The sequence below is a fragment of the Colobus angolensis genome, unplaced genomic scaffold (assembly GCF_000951035.1).
Source record: "Colobus angolensis palliatus isolate OR3802 unplaced genomic scaffold, Cang.pa_1.0 Scaffold229, whole genome shotgun sequence".
In the NCBI taxonomy this organism is placed as follows: domain Eukaryota; kingdom Metazoa; phylum Chordata; class Mammalia; order Primates; family Cercopithecidae; genus Colobus; species Colobus angolensis.
Window position 1 is genome coordinate 2,947,077 of NW_012115477.1, and position 25,709 is coordinate 2,972,785.

The 25,709-nt window shown below is 38.5% G+C and overlaps 1 protein-coding gene across 2 annotated transcripts in view; it reads left to right on the forward strand.

Annotated features, from left to right (window-relative positions):
• The window catches only part of ITGB8 (integrin, beta 8), an 85,406-nt gene that overhangs the window by 11,599 nt on the left and 48,098 nt on the right, over positions 1-25,709 (forward strand). For both annotated transcript variants that reach the window (XM_011944165.1, XM_011944164.1), the window contains 2 exons: positions 21,089-21,174; positions 24,516-24,690. Coding sequence is in view for 1 of the 2 variants with exons in the window: in XM_011944164.1 (XP_011799554.1) it covers positions 21,089-21,174; positions 24,516-24,690 (261 nt within the window). In the remaining variant the exon portion in view is untranslated. The remainder of the gene's footprint in view (positions 1-21,088; positions 21,175-24,515; positions 24,691-25,709) is intronic.

Genomic DNA, 25,709 nt, shown 5'->3' on the forward strand with positions numbered 1-25,709 from the left:
CGAAAGAACATCAAGCTCCAGAGGATGCCAGTATCGGCCTCCAAGTTGTATAATATAAAGCTGCCCTAGTGTCAGAGGACCCATTAACTGGTCAGTCCACTTGAGGATCTTTGTTAGGGCTCTTTATTGACAATCAAGGAACTAAATACCCTGAAAGTCCAAAGAAATATTGAATTACCTCAATGTTTTGGAGCTTACCTCTCCAGCCTAGTGGCACTCTTATGCATGAATTTCCTAGGAGGAATTTGGATTCCCAAAAACATTACCCTTAAAAGTGCAAACTCACCTTTCTAGACCTCTGAGGATGCTGTACAGTAAGTGGTCCAGGATGGTCTAAATGAGTTGGTTACACAAGACCAGGTTGTTGGATGTTGCCTGGATATACAGTAAACTCTTCCATCCAAAAGATCACAAGAGGTGCCACATAAACACTGGGAGACTGACTGGAAATTACAGAATCTGAGAGGGCTTTACCAGCAACTTCTATACCCATGGCACATTTGGTAAAAGATTTTTCATTCTTTTTTTTTTTTTTTTTTTTCTGAATTGTTGGTGTGCAAAAGTGAAAGGTGGTGGGAATCCAGGCACTTTAGTGTTGTTCAGGAGCCAAGGAATCAATGGCCACAGATACTCACACTGTATGTGAGAGCACAGAAACCTAGAAACACAAAGTTTGGAGTTTGGTTGTCATTTGTTTGGGAATAGTGCAGAGCCTTCCAGGCCAGAAGAAACAGATTAACTTAGCTGTCTCTGCATAATCAATGGATATGCAATGTGGGTCTGACAAGGTGAAGAGACATCCTATTGCTTCAGTCATGGTGAAGGTGTAGCTCCTGTATTTCCCATTCAAATATAAATTGGTTGTACATTTTGAAAGGCAGCTTACGGGTCTTTAATAGACATGGCAGAGTTGAACCTGAAAGGTATTAAGTGTTAGAAGACAAAAGAGATCTGAGGTCCAAGGGAAAGCTAAGTAGGAAACAGAGGGAATCAGACATCAAAGTTTAGACCTAGGAAGTGGGATATTGGCAGATAATTTCATGTCTTTGAACAGGTTTGCTGCCGTTTGGCCAGTTTTTATTGATCCGGCTGCCTGGGCTGACTCTCAGTAGTAACCTAACAATACTGTGTGGTTTTTAACAGATAACGTATATTTGGGAACCAGACAGAATAAAGATGCAATCGTGTAATAAAATGGCCCGGGAAATTCCTTAAGGAATTTTTCTCTGGCCCTCCCACTCTCCCTTGAGGTGACATCATCCTGTTATCTGCTGCCTGCTGCACCCTGCCTGTTCCATTTGATAGCACTGCTGTTAAGTTCTGTCTTATGTCAGGTTTTGCTGTTATTCTACAACAGGAACATATGCAGGTGCCCTATCCTTAAAACACTGCACAATGCCATGACTTAATTGCAAGTATTAAATAATAACAAAAAAATTCAGGGATGAAGAATGCATTGAAATTACTACCTCAAAATTCCTTAAGAAGAGGAGTTTTCTGTTCTCCACTCCCAGATGATAATGTCCTTTCTCTTTTGACTAAATCTTGGCCCATTTTCTTCCTCTAATCAAGTAGCTTTTGATAATACTAACAGAGCTACCTATGAGCAGGTAAAAATTAGTTATAGGAAAATCCTGGTCACCTAGAGTGCCTATGAAAGGTGATGTTTTAATTAGTTAAATTCTATGGCCATTTATATTCTGACTCTTGCCTTTGAACATCTTTTCTTTTTTTTTTTTTTTTTTTTTGAGGCGGAGTCTCGCTCTGTCGCCCGGACTGGAATGCAGTGGCCGGATCTCAGCTCACTGCAAGCTCCGCGTCCCGGGTTTGCGCCATTCTCCTGCCTCAGCCTCCCGAGTAGCTGGGACTACAAGCGCCCGCCACCTCGCCCGGCTAGTTTTTTTTGTATTTTTAGTAGAGACGGGGTTTCACCGTGTTAGCCAGGATGGTCTCGATCTTCTGACCTCGTGATCCGCCCGTCTCAGCCTCCCAAAGTGCTGGGATTACAGGCTTGAGCCACCACGCCCGGCCTGAACATCTTTTCAACATGTGTGTGTACACTTTCCTTTCTCGGTAAGTACATCATTTAAACTTTCTTTGATATTTGAAAAAAGCCTTGCAGTTATCCTTTGATCAGATTTTCAAATTTTCACCATTACCATTTAATCAATAAATGAATTCATTGCTTGAGCACCTGCTCAGTGCATTTCACATTGGACTAGTTGCTATGGGGACAGAGAGGAAGTAAGGTGTCAGGGAGATGGGGTGGCTGAGCCTGAGGAGCTGTGTGGGCATACAATACGAGATGGTGCTGTGGGGCAGAGGTGGGTGGTTTGGGCCGTTAGTGCTGTAGAGCTTTAGGCTTCTGATTCAGACAGGAAATAGGTCAAATGTGTTCCGATGCAAGACAGAACATTGCAGTCTTTTCTAAAGATTAATACTTAGTTTTAGTTTTTCTCATTTTTTAGGAGGGAATTAAAATCTAGAGCCCTGATTAATTGAAGGTTCCAGCTATTTGGATTTTATAATACATATGGTCCACCTTTTCTAGGCATAGTGTATTTTGCGAGATGGTCTTAAAATGCATCAGCACAAAGCAAAATCCAGACTGTGTCTCCAACATATAATTATTTGCATTGTTTTTATCTATTAGAAGAAACTTTTAAATGTGTATGTAAAGACAGGAAGAACAGAAGTGCCAGTATTAATTTATTAAATGAGTAGAGTGAGGATATCACAATGGCAAAATTCAGGGACAACCTGTGGGAAACAATAGTGCTTTGTGTGTGTGCAGGGAGCAGTGCAGAATGGCCAGAGGAGCAAGTGCAGTAGGAGGACAAAGCTTCCCCAGGGAGATGCACCCTGAGCTGAGCTCCAGAGTTGACCAAGAGAAGGGACATCGGGAGGAAGTTACCCGAATGTCACAGAAGTAAACAGAAAGAGAGAGAGAGCACACAGGATGTTCTGGGCAAGGCAGGGGAGACACCCATTCATCCTCTCCTTCAGTGAGTACCTACTGAGCTCTTACACTGTGCCTGGTGTTGCTCTAAGCCTAAGGGATATGGCAGAGAACCAAACAAAAAGATCTGCTTTCATGGAGCTTTTGTTCTAATTTAGAGAGACAGACATTTGACATATTAAAGAAATAGAATGTGTAGCACACCAGACAGCACTCAGTATCTAGCACCTTCTGTAAAGAGAAAGAAACCCAGATGGGTAGTCAAGAGTACTGGAGAAGGAGGTATAATCTTAAGTAGGATAATTAGGGAAGGTCTCACTGAGAAGGTGCTATCTGAGCCAAGTCCCAGGACCTCAGGAAGGGAAATATGAACAATATATCATCTGCCTCAATAATATATCACTTTCTAGTAGGATATTGACATTATAATCCAATAAATTCTTTAATTGTAGCTAAAATCGAATATGTGCTAGTTATTCAATAAATATTTTTCAACAAGTGTATGGCAAGTACCATTCAAAGTATGAAAACATTATGAAACTAAAGGACAAAAGTTCTTGTTCTCGTAAGTCTTATATTTTGGGGGAGGACAGAAAAAATATTTTTAAAAATATAGTTATACATAATTATCTAGTATGTTCAAAGGTGGTAAGTACTATGGGGAAAAGTGGAGCAGGGTTGGGGGAGGACAGAGTTGTCATTTCAAGTAGATTAGATGAGGTAGGCCTCATTAAAAAAAGACCAGTGTTTGAGCCAAGCCCTCAAGGCAGTAAGAGAGTTATCCTTTTGGGTAACTGGAGAAAGGGTAGAGAGATGAGAGGCTATGAAACAATGTGAGATATTTTTAATATAGGAGAGGATTGAAGGACTGGTAGTGGCAGATTGTTGATATCTGAAGCCTAGGCAGAGTGAATTAGCTTGTAAGACAAGAGGTGGTGGTCAGACAGGGTGATATGTGAAACTGGAATTGTAGAGAAGTTGCAGTTACTGGTAATTACAAGGTCTAAAGTTCTTAACATGTAAGCAAAGTAGCCAAATCAGGGTGGAGGACAAAATAATTGGAGGAGAAGAGAATAAGAAGCTGATGCGTCTTGTATTGCAAAGATGATGTGTGTATATACAAAAATTGTCAGGAATTGACATAGGAGTACTGTCGGAGAAAATTATAGCAAGCAAGGAGGCAACCTTTTCCAAAAATGAGACAGCATCTCCCTATGGTTGGTAAATGTCAGCGAATGCCTGCAACAATTCAGGATAGTGGGTGATATAATGTAAGCTGCAAGTGTCAAAGCTCAGGGTGGGATGACTAGGGGAGAGAGAGGAAGAAGTGCCTGTGAATAGCAGTGAGGACTCAGGAAGACACTTACACATCTCCAAGCTCAAGGATATTTGGATTCTGGGAGAAACATCAGCCATTACTCATGTGGTCAGGGTAAGACGAGTTCTCAGGGGACAGCCAGGTTTCTGTTCAAACAAGATGGTAAAGGGGACATTCAGATAAGGGACTGGAATATGGGCATTCCTTCTGGAAATGGACTATGAATTTCAGAGGGCACAGGGGATGGGTTTCTGGAGTTGTAAAGGAGTAGGAGACAAGGAGAAAAGAGGGGTTGTGCAGAGCCTTCTAGGGATTAGAATGTGTTGGGGGAATGAGGGTGAATCTGGGAGTCTTGGGCTTCTTGTAGAAACTGGTGCAATAAACATGGATAAGTGAGATGAGTCTTTGGGATCTCAAGGTAGATAGTGGTGATGATACTGTGAGTGGTTGAGGGGCAAGGGGAGGTTCTGAGATTTGCTCTTGATTCTTATGGAAGGAAGAGACAAGGTCTAAGGAAGCCTGACTTAGTTTTGATGTGAGGCATTCATTCCACCCCATCTCCCGTCGAAAGCAACATGGACTTTCTTTGGGCGTCTTGAGACACTCTTGACTCCAGATGATTAAAGTGATGGCCAAATCCAACACCTGAGGATTTTACCTGAAGGGGCTCTGCAGGCACAGAGAAGGTATGTACATTGACCATGACATAGGGCATTAGGGGAAGAGCAAAAGAAAGCACCTTGGAGTTAATAGCAGGTAGATTTGTTAGAACTTTATGCTGTGGTCTAAATGTTTTGGCTTCTCCAAAATTCATGTATTGAAATCTAATCATCAATGTAATGACATTAAAGATGGGGCCTTTGGGAAATGACTAGGTCATGAAGATAGAACCCTGGTGATTTGTATTCGTGCACTTATGATAAAGGCCTGTGGGAACTCGTCTGTCCCTTCTGCTGTGTGAAGACACAGCAAGAAGGTGACAGCCATGAGAAAGGCCCCCTCGCCATACCACCCCATCTGTTGCAGCCTTTGCCTTGGTCTTGCCAGATTCCAAAACTGTGAGAAATGAATTCTGCTGTTTGTAAATTATCCAGTCTAAGATATTTTGTTATAGCAGCCTGAATGGACTGAGACACTTGACTACTCATGCAGCGGAAATAATTCCAGGCGTTTTGTTTTGTTTTGATTTGATTGTTTAGTAGGGTAGTAATGTGATCACACTGTATCAGTGAAAGAAACTGGTAACAACGTATTTAGTGATTTTTAGTGGTAAATGGTGTTTGTAAGAGACTCTGAGAACATTGTCACATTAAAGCAAATGATCAATAAGTAGGGCCTCAACTAGGATGGATCCATGGGAATGAAAAGAGGGAGCAAGAAATACTAAAGACACTAAAGTAAAAGCAAAAAGTCTTGGTGACTGACGGGTTGTTGAGGCTGTGGTATAGAGAGGAGTCAAGGTTGACCACAAAGATTTAAATCAGAATAGATGGGAAAATAATGTAATTAATGGAACAGATCATTCAAGTCAGGAAGAGGAACATAATGTTTCAGACTCGAAGATTTTGAAGTTGTGGCAGGAACCTGAGTGGGTTGCCCTGCAGATAGTTGAAAGTTCAAGACAGAAGCTTGGGTGAGAGTTTGGAACTGAAGGTACCAATTTGGTGGTCATGTTCAAGGAAGTGAGCCTTGGAATCTTGTTAGTTCATAGAGTCGTCAGGCTGTAGAGCTGAGAGAGCAATGTGAAGATAGCCAAAGACATAACAGTCTTGAGAGTTGCTTGAGAATGACAGAAGTGATAGAGTGCCCACTCACGGTTGAAAGACAGAGGAAATTTAAACGTTGCTAAGTGCTAGTTGCTAAATGTAATTAAGAATTATTATTTGCCTTTGAGTGATATATTAACTAGAGAGCCAGAGGAAATGATCTTGGTAATGAGGAGAGAGATTTTTCTGTCCATGTTTTAGAGTTCTTGCACCAGTAGCCTGCTTTCTGTCTCCTCCTCTGGCTCCTCCTGAATTTGTTATTTATTCTGCTTCTCTTTGGTTTTTCATACCTAAGAACTCATTCATGGTTCTGTTATCCAGTGGCTCCTCTATAGCTCATGAGAATTTCCTGCTGCAGCTCCTGGCCCCAGAGATTCCTAATGGCTCTGTTCATGGTGGAGGTAGTGAGGTGTGGGGGGTGTCTTGGGTAAGACAGAAAAACCTTGAGCAAGGTGATGAATACATTGTAAATTTAGCTGTTTCTAGTGCTGATAACAAAGATGGGGGAGCATATAAATAAGAGCTGTGACCTTTGAAAGAATAGAGATTGGTAAGTGTTACAAGATGGAAGCTGGGGAGAATCTCGTAAGTAGCCAGTGGGAACAAGGAGAATATATTTCCAAAGCACTGTTTGAACACTTCCCCAAGGAATGATGAACTCTGCATAAAGCTGACTTTTGATGAAGGAGAAATGTTAGCTGGACCATTTGGGGAAATATGGAGAATATGGACTAAGAATTTTATAGGACAATATGGACTATGGTTCATAATACAGTATCAGTATTAAATTTTCTGAATTTATCACTTCTACTGTGCTATATGTCTTCAAATTTCTACCAGTGATATTAAGCTGAACAAATGTTAATTGAAAATTATAAGATATTGAGGTACTATGGAAGATTATCTATCCTATAAGATACAGTTAACACATTTTATGATAATTCAGAGTTCCCTTTTGTCTGAGTCTCCAAAATAAAATGAATTTTAGAAAAGACAAATATTTAGAGTCACATTTGGCATTGAGGATAGAAGAGAATTTACTTTAGAGAACAGGATATAAAGTGTAATATTGATATGTAGTTCAAGCTATATTACTATTACTATTGATCATAATATTAGGTTGGTGCTAAAGTAATTGAGGTTTTTGACATTACTTTCATTGGCCAAAACCGCAATTACTTTAGCACCAACCTAATAGTACTAATTACCAAGATACTTAATCTTACATTGGTATTACTACCTACTCCGTTGAATTTCTTAGGCTGCCGAGAGTTGGCAAGAAATTGCAAGGAGAATATAACAAATAAGTTTTGAATTTGAAAAGATTTCTTTTATTATCTCACAAACAAGTTCAATCCATATGAAGAAGCATTAAAATAAATTAATCTGAATATAAGAGGATATGTAAATCAAATGCCATATATGCCATATAGGGATAAACAACTTTAATTAACCACTAATCTGTAATAAACAACAACAACAACAACAAAATAAAAACATAAGATGTCACTGGCTTTTTTTCTAAAAATCATATACTGTAGTTTAATGTTTTGCTACATACTGGCAGGAAAGAAATATATTCCTTTACTGTGCACTGGCTGTCTTTTATCTAACAAATATTCCATCTAAGTTAATTTACAGTGCTAATTGTAAATAAACTTTATTGATATAATTTACATCAGTAAACTATATTTATTTAAAATGTCAGTGGATGAGTTTTGCCAGATGTATAGACCTCTGTAGCTATGTACCACTACCGTCAACATACAGAACCCTTCCACGCACTAAAGTTTTGCTCATGCCTCTTTACTGACAGTGCCAAAACATAAAACAGGGAATAATCAGTGTTCATTATTGGGCAACTGTTTTATCTAATGTATAGGGATTTTGGTGGCCCTTTTTTAAAAAGCAAAAACAAAAACAATTCCCTTTATTGAAGTTGTTGCTGTTGTTGTTGTTGCTGTTGTTTTGAGATGGAGTTTCACTCTTGTCGCCCAGGCTAGAGTGCAATGGCGTGATCTCAGATCACTGCAACCTCTGCCTCCCAGGTTCAAGCGATTCTCCTGTCTCAGCCTCCTGAGTAGCTGAGATTACAGGTGCCCGCCACCATGCCCGGCTAATTTTTGTATTTTTAGTAGAGACAGGGTTTCGCCATGTTGGTCAGGCTGGTCTTGAACTCCTCACCTCAGGTAATCTGCCCGCCTCGGCCTCCCAAAGTGCTGGGATTGCAGGCGTGAGCCACCGCGCCCGGTCTTTGGTGACCTTTTAAAATAAATCTTTCCTATTATAAATTGTATCTTAAGACAGTCCCATAAACTCACAGAACTGTACATACTATACAGCAAATGTTCTCCACCAATCATGTCACTGTAAGTTGCACTCTACTTTTCAAAATGTTTTCACAGCTCAGTGGAGGAACACAGCACATAACGAGGGGAACATTTTTCCTACATCATCAACGAGGAAGCAAAGCTTCAGCAAAGTTAGTTTATGAAGTGGAGGCCAGCGAATAGGCAGGGTTAGGAGAAGAACAAGTTGCCTTCTCCTCTGTTCCAGATTTGGCTTTCAAGACAGAGCTAGAAATTCACAAATGGAAACAGCAACTGCGAACACCACTTCCTATGCTACTGCCTAATTAGCATGCAGCTCAGAGCTGTCCCCTGGCAAGAGCCTGGGGAAACACGGTTGTAAAAGGACAGCTCTCCCCTCTGCTGAACAAGTGCCAGCCAATCTGCTTTATGCTCTCAGTGAGGTGTTCAGGCTGGGGCTTTTTCATGCTAAAACTCAGTTTCCCTGTGCATAGAAAAAAATGAATTTTGAAAAGGGTACCAAAGTATTTAGGAGAGTCTCTGACTCCAAGGATGGAAAATAATCTTACTAGGGAGAATCTAACATTCTTATCTTTAGAGCGGGAAAGTAGGATTACCTTAGCACTGATGATAAGAAAAGTAATGACATACTACTTACATTAAAGAATTATCTGGAGCTACTGGGGATTACTGTTGAGTCATCACTTAAGAACCAATAATAGTACTAATTAGCCAGGGGTTTTCAGTCATGCTTTGGGAAAATTCTCTTTTTTATGCTATTCTCTATTCTACCTAAGACAGTGTTTACAAGAAAAGGTTCTGTCATCAGAACTGGGTTCAAACTTGGTCTCTGTATTTACCACTTCAGTGACTTTAGGTGAGACTTCGCCTCTCTAAGCTATAGTTTTCCATCTGTAAAATGGGCATAGCAGAACTTTCCTCATGGGAACTTTATGAAGCTTCAGGTAGATCATTTATATAAAGTGCTTGGCATAGGGCCAACACAGTGTAATTGATACTTTTTTTAAAATTTTCTCTAATTTTATTGTACTGTATGTATAGATTTAATTTTCAAGTGCAGAGTCAAAAGGTATTAAACACATTTTTGAATTTTGAAATGTGATTACAGGAAAACCAAATCCTAAGTGACCTAAAATTCATGTTGGATTTTAATTTACCAGTATATGTTTTTTACTTAGCAATAAATTTCTTACAATATAGAGTGTTGCTTTGCTACCCTAATCAAGTTCATACCTGCAATGTGACTTTAAGTTTAAAAGATACATTGTAGAAAATGCATTCCTAATATCCTAGGGCATTGTTTTAAACCGCCTTAATCATGTCATTTGAAGTTTGGACATGAATAGCAGAGTGCTTTTTTTTTTTAGTTGGAGAAAGGAAACCCATACCTGCCAAGAGTTGGAAATGAAAATAGGACGAGCCCCTGAAACTCTAGTGTGTTAGACTGAAAACATTATTTAGAGGAACAGAGTGGAAAACCGGTGAATACTTTGGCTTTTATAGAAAGGGAGTGTTCCTCATAAACAGGACAGTTGGAATGTATGGAAAATTTCCAGTGAAAACAAGACACAAAGCACATGACTAATATTGCTTTTCCAAGTTAGACAAATGCAGCTTTAACCAGAATTTGCCACTGAGGGGCCTTGGGGGCCCTCCTTGAATCTTGAGACTTTGATCCTTTTTTCAAGTTCCAAGTCTAATGTAGGAAAAGCTATACAGATAGATGACATGGTTTTGATCCCATCTTTCTTCCTGTTTCTGCCATTCCTGAAAATTCCCAGCAACTGAGTGTCAGAAGATAAATTGAAGTATTCAGCTAAATGAGCAACTGCAAAACTCGATTTATTCCTCTTCAAGAACTACTCTTCTTGTATGTTGAGTGACCATTTGGCTGCCAAGAGAAACTGCCTTGCCTAGGAAACAATATGGACTGCAAAATCATTTTCAAACACAAATGACAAATATTCCTTATGTTTTGTCATCTTCTTTCCACATCAAATATACATGTAAAGATGTACATAAGGCATAATCTGAAGATAACCAAACAGCTATTAACCAGATTTCTGCATTTCACCTATCCTTCAAAACCAGCTTCAAGTCTACCTTTACGTTGAGAGAGTGCATCTTTAACTATAGTATTCTCTTTCTCCTTTCACATTTCCTGTAAACTCATCATGAATTGCCTTGTCTATTGTTTTGATTTCTCATTGAACAACAAAGGAATACTCTGTGTTTAGAGTGACCTTAGACTTCAGCTTTCCTGAGGAGTTTCAGTTTAACATCTTGCACCGGTACAATTAACAGTGCCCCTTTCAAGTTAAAAAGTGTCTCAGTGTAGATCATAAATTATATAGTCACCCAATGTGTGTAGCAATCAGAGCTTTTTCAGTGCGAAGTTGATTATGATGGGCATAAATGAATCATAATAAAAAGATCTGATATGATCCCATCTGACTGGGCTTCTTGTGATGGCCCATTTCAACACCATGGATGTCATTAGTGGCTTCACAATGGTTCTTCTTGTAAATTCCCTCATGACCTAGAGTTTTGATTTATGCCATCCCAGACCACTTTAAGCTCTGACTCATGCTGGGATTGCCCTAACCAGGGCAGGGCAGACTAATGGAATGCATTGCATTGCCCTAACGTTTCTTAACCTGCCCAAGGTTGAACATGTTTGTTTTTCTTTAGCTCTCCAAAAATCTTTATGCTAGCATAAGGCCCTGTTATAATCACACAAATTACTCACTATGTAACAGGAGAAGTTGAAATTTGTCCCTGAAACATAAAGATTATATATAATAAAAACTTTAAAAACCTATCTATTGAAAACCAAAGATATTAGTGCTGTTTCCTAACGCATTACAAGAAAATTCTGCTCAGTCAGGGGATACTCACCTTTGGAGGTACAAGGAACATTTGATGAATTTAAATTAGGTTTAGATCTGTGCAATAAGGAAAAGTAAGTGAATTTGGTGGTCTTGTACCTGAGGATGGCAGCATTAAAAAAGACTATTTTAATTTAGTAGCATTTCATTATGACTTCAAAGTTCTTCAAAAATAAGCTAGTTCAGTTGAACTACACAATATCAGAAGACCAAGTGTAAGAAAATGGTAATCTGTGTTTGTGGAAACATAAAGATGAATTCATCTAGCTATGTATCATTATGTAAACATAGTTACATTGCCTTTTGTGATAAATAGGTTTTGGAAATGAAGATTACTTAAAAATATATGTAGTCAAGACTTACAAAAACTCAGGAATTGAATTGCCAGATTAACCTCTACTTAGAATATTGTTTATTAATTACACATTTATTGAGTGTGTTCTAGTACATTGAGTATATGTATGAGGCTCATATACTGGATATACAAAGAAAATGTATTTAAGCACCTTTCCTCCCAGGAACTGATAGTCTAGTATTCTTACTTTTCCAAGGAAAAACAAACAAACACGAAGAAATACATCTCTTTAGTGTGGATAGTCTGCTTCACATAAAGTGATTTTATGCTTAACATTTCTTTTAAAACATTTACATTTATTCTGTTAGAGTCTCTTATTTATCTTTCAAAACTCAGATGAAAATTCATCAGTTAGGGATTGTGTTTATCTACAAGTAAGAGGGTCTTTGAAAACAGGATTAAGTAAGATTCAAGTAAGACTTCTTTCACATCAGACCCAGTTCTGAGAGTAAAGGAGCAGATACAGGGATTCCTTGGTATTCTAAGAGGCCTGGGCTGCTTTCCTCCTGTTGTCTTTAGCCTCAGCTTCTATGAGACAAGTTCCCTCAAGTCTGAATAAGGCTGCTGCAGGTCCGGACATTACATCCATGTTCCAGGCAGAAAGAAGCAGGATGGGCATAAGGGGAATAAAAAGGAAAACAAAAAAACTTTTTTGAAAACTTTCACCGAATCCCCATTCAGAAACTTCTGCTTCCATTTAAATTATCATAATTAGTTATGCAATCTTCATCGTTGCAAGAGAAGGTGAGAATTGCAGCATTTCAGTTCCTCTCAATGCCACCTTCAACAAATCTAGGTCTGTTAGTTAAGAACATGCAGGCAAACAGCAATCTGTGCTACAATACTCTAATCATTTATCACCCTCTTGGGGAGATTATTATACAGACATTGCCAGTGCCCCACCCATGCTCTTTTTATAGGACTGGTGCACCCATCCTCAGCTGCTCTGCATTCTGGCTGTTTATGGCTCACAGTTGCCACTTTCTCAAAGGAATTGCCCTCCACCAAAAGGAGCCACATTGCTCAGAGATGCCTGGAACATCAACCCGCTCCAACCTCACTCCTCCCCGTACCAGGCTGCACGCAGCCATTGACTGTCTGATATGGGGTAGAAAACAGGCCCCAGGCTTCCAGGTGGGACAACTTTGTGTTGTCATTTGGGCTCAAAGCTATGGGAGGGGTCAGGTTGAGGCCAGACTCCCTTTGCACCAACGTATATGCTTGCTGCTTGCACCAACGTATATGCTTGCTCTCTGTCCCAGTAAGTCACTTGCTAACAATCTCTGCTCCAGGGTCTTTCTCAGGGGAATTAAAACAATTGTTTTTCTTATAATATCCTGATTCCCCCAGCTTCCTCCTGAGCTACTATATAAGAATTGAACATTATTGTACCACCTCCTTCTCTTCCAAATACACGTTCAGACTATCAAACCTAATCACTGGAACAGCAAACAGAGAAGGCAAGATAGAGAGGAATCCAAACTGGTTTTCACTAAACGTAAATCTATTGTAGGTTTTTCTAAGTGAAAGTAGAGGCAAAATTATTTAGAGAAAATAGTTTGCCCCCTAAAAATACTTATGTTCATTTCCATGGTCTGAATGCTTGTTTTCTACAAGTTTGAAACAAATTAAACACTATGGTGGAGGCAAAGGAGAGGAATGTGCCAGCCTAGACTGGGTGATACTACAGGAGAGCAGTATTTCCTGAGAGCATAATTCAGAAGCCAACTACAAATATTTTGAATTTCATGAATTTTGTTCAATTAATTCTATATGAGCACAGTTTAAATAAGGATTGGTGGTATTTAGCAGCTAAAGTTTTGCCACAGATGTGTTATCGTTATTTTAATCACATCTGCTTCTTTGTCTATTTCAACAAATAGGTCCTTGCTCCTCCTGTTTTCAAGGATCATCTCAGGCACTAGCTTCTCAGTAATATATCTTCTCTACCTCTTCAGAACCTCCCTACTCAAATCTACCTTTTTCAGAGAGCTTTCTGTGCTTCCTCCTTTTCTCTCATGTCCATTTACTTAATACCTGGTAATGTTTAACTGACTTTTGTTTTGTTTTGTTTGCTGCACCTTATTTTCAAAGAAGTAGGCCTAAGCACCTACTCCTTGCCTTTATTTTTGTAGGGGCCTTTAGGAAACCTCAAATCAAAACTTGGAATAACTAAGTCATGGCCAGTGATTAGAATGCCAATGTATTTATTTGTTTTAATTTTTATATTAAGTGATAGCATATATTATATTTCTCTGTAAAAGATAGATTCAATAATCAGGTAATATATTTTTAAGGTATATTTACATGACCATGATATGTATATGTAGAAGGAGGAAAACCCAGTTATACTCTAAACTTTATTCTTAAGCATGCTCAATTTGTCTGATTTTGACTGTTATCAAAGCAGAATATGCATTAATTACAACAGTGTTTACTTGTTTTATTTTTTAAGGAAGTAGCTTTATATAGTTATCCAAATTTAATTTAATTTGTATAGTAAATGCAATTAGGAAAGGGATATTGCCTGGAAAAAAATGCATTTCTCACAAATCACTTTGTCTAGGAGTAACAGAAGAATCCAGAATAATTGATTCTAAATATCAAATACTACAGTTTTTATCAGTTATAATTGTTCTTTTTGCCAGATAACCATGAGCATCCTTTAAATGTTGTTAAAATTTTATTGACTTTACTACAGAAAAAAACTAGAAATGTCTCTAAAAACTTTTACTTGATCCAATCACTTGACTTATGGAAAGATCCCATTCTAAACACTGAAACTGCTATTGTCCTTTTTAGTTTTAGAAAGTTTGTTGGTCCATATTTTCCCCCTGTCACTTCTATCGACTAAATAGCTTCAAAATAATATGAATGAATGGCATCATCACAAACGAAGAATACCTAAGTGGGTGTCATGAGTGTCTTTTCCTGATTTTTGTGTACTCTGTCCTGTTGACGATGGATATTTATTATATTTTATGACAGATAGCTATAGAGGTCATCTCACATATGTCATAAACATTTAATTCTGGGAAATAATTTAAAAATTATTCAGCTTAAATCAATGTTCATGTTGCAAAATATGAATAAAATGCAGGTGTTCTAAGAGATTTTCAGTAAGCCAGTTCATAGTCATGCCAAAGTTGTATTCGTAATAGATTGGATGGATGTGTATATATTCAACTTTATGGGCTTTTAAGAATCATTTTTAAACAGCTAAAATAAATGCAGCACTTTTTACTTAATAGCCATTTTTATATATTAGATGTATTTTTAAAACTTTATCTTTATGACCCAAGGGACTTTCATTTTAAAGACAGGATGTTACATTTACAACAAGTTTGAGGACATCTTTCTTTTTTTTTTTGAACATAGTGCTTAATACACACATGAACATACATGTATGTATGTGTCTATATATATAATGTGTATGTATGTGTATATAATAGATAATATACCCATCACAGATAATATTAATTATAATTACATTACAACAGTTTCTTTATTGAATGCCTACTATGCCCTGAGCACTCTGTTTGGCATGCTTTACCTTATTTCATCCTCACGTCAGCAATTTCATATGGTTATAGTTAGCCCTGTGTTACAGTGGAGGAGATGGAGGCTTGGAAAGTTTAGGTGACTAGCTTAGTAAGTAGCTGTGTTATGGAACATTGGAAGTTTCTTCCCAGTAACTATTTAGCAATACTATCTCAACACACCTGTTGTCTACAGTTGTAAGACAATGAGAAAATATAAGACACACAGCACATGCTAACAGCTCCAGAAATAGAGTTACTTAGAATGTACACATTTGTTGACAATATGCGATTAAATCTCTTTCTGATTTCTGTCAAGGCAGGTTTTGTTGTTGTTGTTTGTTTTGATTTGTTTTGTTTTGTTTGTTTGTTTTGAGATGGAGTCTTGCTCCGTCGCTCAGGCTGGAGTGCAATGGCGTGATCTTGCCTCACTGCAACCTCCGCCTCCCGAGTTCAATCTATTCTCCTGCCCCAGCCTCCCAAGTAGCTGGGATTACAGTGTGTGCCACCACACTCAGCTAATTATTTTGTATCTTCAGTAGTGACAGGGTTTCACTGTGCTACCCAAGATGGCTCAATCTCCTGATCTCGTGTTCTGCCCACCTCAGCCTCTCAAAGTGCTGAGACTACAGGTGTGAGCCACCGCTCCCAGCCTACCTGGTTACTTTCTCTAGATAGGAGATAGCAATGTGACATAAAATTGCCCCAGGGACTCCAGAACTTCTGGTACAGTTATACTTCTGAAGAACTAGGCCCCAAACCAATTTTTCTCAGAATTTCAGATGATAAAAATATTAGCATCATTTGTGTGTGTGTGTGAGTCACAACGGATGTCAATTTTCTAACCCTTTTTATTTCTATTTTCTTCCTGCTCTTTCCTGAAAATTTTCACACAGCTATAGCAAGGCAAAGAAAGTAGCTGGGACTACAGGCATATGCCACCATGCCTGGCTAATTTTTGTATTTTTAGTAGAGACAGGGTTTCACCATATTGATCAGGCTGGTCTCAAACTCCTGACCTCAGGTGATCCACCCACCTTGGCCTCCCAAAGTGCTGGGATTACAGGCACAAGCCACTGCACCCAGCCAGCAGTACATTTTTTTAAACTTTTATTTTAGATACAGAGTGTACATGTGCAGTTTTGTTACCTGGTGTATTGCATGCTGCTGAGGTTTAGGGTATTAATGATCCCATCTCCCGGGTACTAAGCATAGTATCTGACAGTTTTTGAACTCTTGCTCCCCTCCCTACTTTCACCCTCTAGTAGTTGTCAGTGTCTGCTGTTCCCATGTTTATGTCCACGTGTATCCAATGTTTAGCTCTCACTTATAAGTGGTAACGTGTTATTCGGTTTTCTGTTTCTGAGTTAATTTGGTAAGGATACTGGCCTCTAGCTACATCCATTGTGCTGCAAAGGACATGATTTTGCTCTTTTTTATGGCTGTGTTGTGTTCCACATTGTATATGTACCACATTTTCTTTATCTGGCCCACCACTGAAGGGCACCTAGGTTGATTCCAGGTCTTTGCTATCATGGATAGCACTAAGGCAATACATTTTTTTTAATAACATGAGCTTTATGAGGCACTGAGGACTAAAACAAATGAGCATACGAGGAGGATCTGAAGATCTGTGCTTTAACACATTATAATACTTCTTCCATTGGCTTAAGAATTTCCATTGGGATCAATAAAACATAATCCTTATTAAAATGCAGTGTTTGAATATAAAGAACAAGGTGCACATTGCAACATCACTAGGCAAATAGCTGAACAAGCAGCAACCGCAATCATAAAGTGGGAAAACCCACTCAGGCACACCCTCTAATGAGGTGTCAGTGCAGTGCTGAGGGCTGCTAGGAAACCATTGCTATAAAGTAGTTTTCCTGTAATGTTGGATGGGAGGGCAAATTAACTAGGTAGACCCAGAAGCTGATAACAAACTGTCCGTGTCTGTAAACAGCAGTCATGCATTGTTGTATATGCAGTGTAAAGATTTTTACTTTCACAGAAGGGTGTGTTTGTATGTGTGTTGTGGGAGGAGAGGGAAGGAGAGAGTGTACGTGTGTTTGTGTGGGAGAGAGAGAAGAAATTCCTAGCACACACTGACTAATAGCATTCATAATATTTTGAACATTCAGTGAAAATAATTCCTGTAATTGTTGATATAGGTATATTTGGCATTTTACTTACTTGCATATTTTTAATTAGAAAGAAATTTCTTAAAATGCTGCATGCCAAAGTGTATCTGGCATGTCTTCTGTGAAGCATAACCATGACACTCTCCAGAAATAATGTTTGACACTCTTCCCATGCAGTTCAATTTATGACCTTCCTCCAGTCCTACAGAACCATGTGGCCACCTCCTCCAGATCCATTTATGGGATCTTTTTTCCTGTAGCTATGTAGACCCTGAGAAATGTCAGCCGTGGAACCTGGAAAGTATTGACAGGACCAACATTTCTCTCCCTCTGGGTCATCATCGTTAGGCATCTGAAATTTGAGAATAGAGATGGGCACTAGAACTTTTTAAAGAAAAGAATCAGAATAAAAAGAAAACAGATTTTCACTTGTGAATTTGTTTTTGCCATGTGTACTATGGAAGCAGGAGCCTTATCTGAGCTTGAAGCTAGATTAACTTAGAACAGAGTCAGACAATTATTAGAAGCAAAGACCGGCATCCTAGATTCCACAGCATCCCTTCCATGAGTCTACAGTACTTTAATTTTTTTTTTTTTTCACTTGAGTAGCGTTAGGGGTACAAGTGGCTTTTGATTACGTGGATGAACTATACGGTGATGAAGTCTGGGCTCTTATTGTTCCTATCAGCCAAATTGTGTACATTATACACAATAGGTAATTTTTCATCCCTCAGCCCTCTCCCAAACCCTTCTTCTGAGTCTCCAATGTCCACTAAACCCCTTTGTATGTCTTTGGGTACCTATAGCTTAGCTCTCACTTGTAAATAACATGTGCTATTTGGTTTTTCATTCCTGAGCTACTTTGCTTAGGATAATGGCCTCCAATTCCATCCAAGTTGCTGCAAAAGACATTATTATTTTTTATGGCTGAGTGGTATTCCATGGTGTATATGTATGCCAGATTTTCTTTGTGCACTCTTCCAATGATGGGCACTTAGCTTGATTCCATATGTTTGCAATTGTGAATTGTACTGTGATAAATATGTGCACACAGATGTCTTTTTATAAGATAACTTGTTTTCCTTTGAGTAGATACACAGTTGTAGGACTGCTGAATCAAATGGTAGATCTACTTTGGAGACTGCAGTCTTTTTTTGGAGTTATTTCAATTATATTATTGTATGTAATCACTTGGAAAAAACGTTCCTTTTTTTCACAACCTTGCCAGCATCTGTTGTTTCTTGTCTTTTTAATAATTGCCATTCTGACTGGCATGAGATGGCATCTCCTTGTGGTTTTGATGTGCATTTCTCTAATGATAGGCAATGTTGAGCTTTTTTTCAATGTTTGTTATCCACATGAATGTCTTCTTTTGAGAAGTGTCTGTTTATGTTCTTTACCCTCTTTTTGACACTAGAGTCTTAACTGCCAACACAAAAGTCTTACCTGTTGAGTGAAAGTCTTGGTCAAGTCTGAACTGAAATAGACTTAATTTCATGTTTCAGATGAGTCAAGGCTAAGAGTTGGCAAAAGTCAAATAAGGTCTGTGTCTTAGTTCATCTGTACTGCTAAGACAAAATATTTGTGACTGGGTAATTTATAAACAATAGAAATTTCCTTCTTACAGTTCTGGAAGCTGGGGAGTCCAGGATTAAGGTGCCAGCGTCCAGTGTCTTGTGAGGGACTTCTTGCTGTGTCCTTATGTGATGGAAGCACTGAAGGACCAAGAGAGCTAAAAGCTTTGGAGCCTTAATCTCATTCAGAAGGGTGGGGCCCTCATGACCTAATCATCTCCTAAAGTCCCCAGCTCTTAATACTATTGCATTAGAGGCTAAGGTTCAACGTATGAACTCGGGGGGACACACTCAGACCGTAGCAGTCTGCAAATGTGCATAATGTCTACACCTAAATTGGTTTTCTTTCTGGAAACAAAACGAAAAAGGTCACTCACTTTTCTGAACATTTTAGTAGTAAGCAGATTTTACAGTTTGGCAGCCTACAACAGATGGAAAATTTTTAGGCTAAGGAGTTTTCATACTTTGGGAAGCCAAGCTGGTGGTAAAGGAAGCACAAAATATTAGAGTTAACTTTAGTTCTTTGTGTTCTAGGCCAGGTCTAGAAAGGTTAGTGAAGTGAAGAAGTTTTGGACAATGTATATACAAAGTTGATATAAAGTGAAGGACAAAGGAGATACACAGAGGAGATGATAGAACATTAGAGGTATTAGGGAAAGATGCTCCATACTACCCCAGTTAGCACTTCTAACTGTAAACACAAGAGTAAACACAGTTCCTCCCTCTCTACTCTTCTCCTACTACTTTCCCCTCTCATCCCCTTCCACCTCCAGGTCAGAACCGCTTTTATCCTGTATTTCCAGAATGTTGGGGAAAGTATTTTATCCTGTATTTCCAGAATGAGAGAGAAAGAAAAAAAGAGAAAACAGTTGGAATATGGCTAGCTAGAGATTCTGTAGTCTCTATTCCCTTTAAAATTACCATGACCATGTGAGATTGGGCACATACACACATGTGCATGAGTGCGCACACAGACACATACTTTTCTTGTATATGTAATATATTTTTTAAAGAGATAAACATGGATTAGAAGAAAGAAAATAAGATGACAAAGAGAGACACTAAATGTGACTGCCTCTGCGGAGCAATCCTGAAATATACCCTCTTCCTCCACCCCGACGTATCTATCCCTCTCTAAAGCAGAGTGAGGGGCACCTTCTCCCTGTTCTTCTATCACTTCGGTGAAATCTCTCCGTGTATCTTATACTATGTGATACTGTTTGCTCATATATGTCTCTCCTCATTTGGTCTGTGAGCTGCCTACATCCAGGATGTCCCTTTTCTTTACTCTGAGTGAGATGGACAGATCACACCGTGACTTCCAGTGTCCTTAGAACATCTCATGGTAAAGAATAGACTGTAGGAAGTATGTGATTGTTCTAGTAAAAACTCATGATAAAATGATGTATGACTCATTCTGTATCATAGTTTGCGTTTCAACCTATACTAACGAGCCCTATTTTAATTGTTTCAGCAGTTAGTGGATAGGTAAATAATTTCCAGGCACCACTATGTTATTATCAAACTATTATGGACATGTGCAGGAATCTATGGAAATGTGAATTGGTCATGATCTTAGATCTTTAGTCATCCAATCTGAGAAATTAAATTAACTAAAACAACTCATTCAGTTTAACCACTTTAATTCTAAAATATTAAATCATGCCAGTATGTCTGGTTCTGGTATTCCTCAAGCCAAAATAATCAGTATTCACACAATTAGAATTCCCAAATTAATTACTTTATATGCCCAGCAAGATTGTTTCGCAGAAAATTCATTATCTGTGATTTAATGTGAATTTATGTGTTGAGATTTATGTCTATAAACAATAATTTTTGTAGGAAAAACTCTAGAACCCAAAGCACTTATTTGCTTCAGAGAATATGAAATACAGTGAAACTTACTAAACTTACTAAAATTTTGGAGGGTCCTTGCCCTCTACCATTGCAGCAGAATTGAAGCCAGACCCCCAAACCTGACCAAAATCACATTTTTGTCACTCTTCTTTCTCCCAAATTCATAACTAAATCATAATTATCAAGGTATCTGTTAATTACAATGAGCAGGTCAACTCTTTTCAATAAATTATATATCTTTGTTGTTAGATTTTTGTAATAAAAGGTCCTCTTGTTTGTTTTTCAAAATGCGTAGTAGTCTAGAATTATATATGCTTTCTATTTTGAGAGTAAATTATAACTGTTTTCTCCTTCATTACAGAAGACAATATATGTGCATCTTCAAATGCAGCATCCTGTGCCAGGTGCCTTGCGCTGGGTCCAGAATGTGGATGGTGTGTTCAAGAGGTGTGCCTTTTTTTTGTTTTGTTTTGTTTTGTTTTGTTTTGTTTGCTTTTACTCATGGTTGACTTGAGCTATAGCATGACTTCATTTTCCTAATATTCTGTGCCTTGAAGGTGCATCAGGAAAAAGAAAGATACTGCAGAACATAAGGAAAATTTTATTTGGTTTTATGCTTGGAAATAGCATATCTGGCTGAATATAAAATAAAGCATAACCTTTTTATTAGGAAAATTACGGTAATTTTGAAATGAAGTGCAAACCATTTTATGTTTTCCATCTGTTCTATAGAGAGAATTGGCAACCACAGCTAGTAACTTTTGATAGTTCAGTAGGCTTTGGTGTGGAATTCTTGCTTCAGCTTGAGGCATTAGGTTATATATCCTGTTGTTCAAAATAACTGTTTTTCTGTTCTACCAAGATAAACAGATCCTAATAACAAAATTCTTAGTAAAACAATTACAATGCATTCCTTCTTTCTCGGCTCTAGGGTTGCTTTGTGAGTTTTCTTCTTTTGTCGGTAATCTAGAGTTAGAACTGTCTGTATCTAGTAAATTGCACCGAAGAAGCGATCTGCTAATTTGGGATTTCTTCTTGTATGAGATTGCCTAAATAATTTTACATTTACTTATGTAACTCCCGGGAATTGGAACAAACAAATGGGTCTTTTTAATGGCCTTTTGCTTGACATGGAGATAAGTCTGTAGCTTTTGTCTCCTCTGACTTAACAACTGTACCTACTGTTATCCTTCCAACCTCCTTTATTACTTCTTGGAGAAAAAGGAAAGTTGAAAGGTAGAAACAAATGGTGGATATCATTTTCTTCTAGGAAGCAAGTCAGAGTAGAGGTAGGGGAGGAGTTCAAGAAATGTTAGGCACGTCTGAAATTAAGTCTCCCTACCGATAGCCTAAAGGCTTCCCAGATGGACTCTGGGCTCCACCAGTGAGAAAACCAGATGTCATTCATGAACTACAAAGTGCTCCATCAGAACCCGTGGAGCCAGGCATATCACAGAGAGGACAATTTCAGAGTTTCTGGGTCCGATCCCATCACTTCCTGTGAGCCAAATGACCAAAAGAATTCACTTTACTCTAGCATCTCTCTTTCTTCATCTCTATAACCTCAAATTTGGTGTTTGCTTCCAGGTTTTTCTCTGTCAAGAATGTTTCATGGCTTGTTATTTCCTGACCCCAAACCAGTACTTCATTTTAGATTTTTACTGCTTCACTAAGGAAAATCCTTAGAGCCCTGAAGTTTGTGCCAACTTGCTGTCAACTGCTCAATGCTTTAGTGAGGGTAGTTTGGAAGAGCCTTCAAAAGAGAAGCCCAGTTGTCAGCCACATGTAACATGTTAGCCATAGAACATTAGATTTCGGAGGGACCCCTTCTCCCTCTCACACCTCCGACTGGAAGAAAATAATCTGGAGAGTCACAGCTTTGGGAATAACTGTCAGTCCTGCCATAGAAGGAGGGATTTTGAGTATTCAGAGGAGTCAGTTGTCCGGTTGAAGGAGCTAAGTCAAGGAGAAAGGAGGTGGCTGCTGGAGAGGAGAAGGAAAACCTGTCACTATTGGTGACATTCTTCAGATGGGATCTTAGGGAAAACAGTCAGAAACTCACTTAGGTGCTCGTGTTCTCAAATATTCTATACAGCACAGTTCAGCCTAGTTTATGTATTGAAAGAGCAGGCTCTGAAGAAGCATTGAGTTGGATTCAAATCCCAGTTCCACCAGTTTCTAATGTTATAAACTTGCACATATTACCTAATCACTTTGAACCTCAGCTTTCCATACCTCTAAAATGAAAATACAAATTGAACCCTCCCCACAGTCTTTGCGAGGATGAAATGAAGCAATGTGGGAAGCATTGGGCACAGAGGCATGGCTTAAGAAATGGGAGTGAGGACTATATAGAACTTTGACAAGGCTCTGGAACAACTCATTCAGGGTTAGGAAACCAGGAGGAGTGCCTGCATTAATAACACAACCTCAAGGGAAGCAGCCAGTTTTAGGACTCAGCCACCATCCATGCCATTAAGAGAAGGAGCTGTCCACTCCCTGCAGGCTGACCTGATGTCATTGAGAGGAAGAATATATTATTTAATTTTGGAAGATCCCTCACGCTTTAGGTGTCGATGTGGCTGATGCCAATGATTCCTCAACCAGTAAGGCTGGTAGGAGAGGCAAGGGAGAGGCAGGTTTTTGTTTTTTTTTGTTTTTTTTTTGTTTTTTTCTGCTCATGATTAGGACAGATAAATGATAACAAAGTAAACTTGGCTTGAATAATTTTCAAAGCTAGTCAAAAGCAAAAGGTCTCTAGAAAATTTAGACCAGATATATCCAGTTTGCTTGCACTATTATGTAGCATGTTAATCTGCCATTCCATGTACTTTGCTTTCTCTTCCCTTCTACACTACATAAGTAATTGTAAAGTAATTAGGATAGAAAGGACATCATCAATGTTACCTAGTTTAATGCCCCATGTTCCTTTCTAACATCTATGAAAGACATTATATATCTTGAAGAATTCCCTTCCTCTCCTACTTGTTATGTCTGATGCAGAGTGTCATGCACAGTTAGAGTTCAGAGTGCAGGCTCAGAGCGTAGTTATACTTTCACAGCATATATGATAGGAAAAATTTCACTGTCAAAGGGAATATGATAGAATTCTCTCACTTCTGTGCAAATTGCTATGTTTGGAAGTCAAAAAGACTCAGTCATGAGTAGGAATAAAAACCTTTTCATATATATATCCCCAGAATATTATATTAAATTGATGAAAATAACAACCAATAAAAAGCCAACCAGGTCAGGTGCAGTGGCTCACACCTGTAATTCTAGCACTTTGGGAGGCCGAGGCAGGCAGATCACCTAAGGTCAGGAGTTTGAGACCAACCTGGCCAACATGATAAAACCCTATCTCTACAAAAGAAACAATAGTTAACTGGGCGTGGTGGTATGTGCCTGTAGTTCCAACTATTTGGGAGGCTGAGGCAAGATAATTTTTAGAAGCTGGGAGATGGAGGTTGCAGTGAGCCAAAATCGTGCCACTGCACTCCAGCCTGGATCAGGAGGGAGACTCTGTCTCCAAAATAGAGGAAAAAAAAAAAAAGCCAACCAGAGAAACTTCAGTCTGAGCTTTTCCTTCTCAAATAAGTTTTAGATGCAGAAAGTGGAGTAGGATTTTTGCTTAGGTTTTTCTTGTAGAAAAAGTAAAAACATAAGGATCAGAAGAAATTAAAATGATATAAAATATCAAAAATGCGATATTTGCGATGTCATTTTCTTTGCATGTAATTGAGATGATATACACTAAAAACATCAGTGATTTTCTTTCTTTTAAACAGGATTTCATTTCAGGTGGATCAAGAAGTGAACGTTGTGATATTGTTTCCAATTTAATAAGCAAAGGCTGCTCGGTTGATTCAATAGAATACCCATCTGTGCATGTTATAATACCCACTGAAAATGAAATTAATACCCAGGTGACACCAGGAGAAGTGTCTATCCAACTGCGTCCAGGTTTGGTCATTTTCAAATAAATCTATAATGATTCTTAACTTGAAATTGCAATTTATTTTAATTTGCTCATTTTTAATATTATGTGGCAGGCAGTATTGTTATTGTAGAAACCACAGTGGACTCAGAATCAAGAAATTAGAATTCTAGTCTTTATAGTGCCTGCAGCCAGCTGTGTGTCTTTGGACACTGCAAACCTGACCACACTATATTCTAATTATGTGTTCTATTCACATAATCTGATCAGGTTGTGATGTAATTGTGTTTTTCTGCTCTACTGCGAGCCCTAGGAGCAAGGGGACATGTTTATTCCACTCTATTTTTCCAATGCCTAGCAGAGCCCTGGCATGTAGTAAGCACTCCATAAGTATTTCTTAGCTTGATTGATCCCCTTTGGAAGGGATCTTCCAAAATTAAATCAATCAAGCAATCAATATTTATGTGATTGTGATTTAATCACAACCAACTTGTGATTAAAAGTTTATTACAAAGTTCTTAGAGCTTTTGTAATAGACTTTTAATCACAAGGCTGCAATTCATGATTATCATAATTACCTTGGGCCATTTTGTGATGACCCCTGAGATTAATATACACCTTTTCTCCTATACCTCTTTTTTACTTCCCCTTCCTTCACAGTGTATTTCACAGTTTGGCCTATGTTGGCCACTGGACATTATTCACTTTCCTCCACTGCTACAGAATCCTGGTGTAAAAATTACATATAGCAAGATAAATCAAGGTACACAGATGTGCACCACTTAATTAGATGCATGTAGTTTAAAGCAGTTCGCAATTGCATCCAAGCCTTCGTCATTTCATTGTGGGTGGTCCTGTGCTGTCATTAATTTTTAAATAACTATTCTTGACACATTCCCTTCCCCATTCCAGAAATGTGCTATTTCTTCCAGACTCTGATTATCAGAAAAACAAAATCCATTACTTTCTTGGCCCTGGGCATATTCCCAGTTTCCAATTAAAACTATGCTCTTTCCCATATTAAATAATGACACAGCCCAGTATG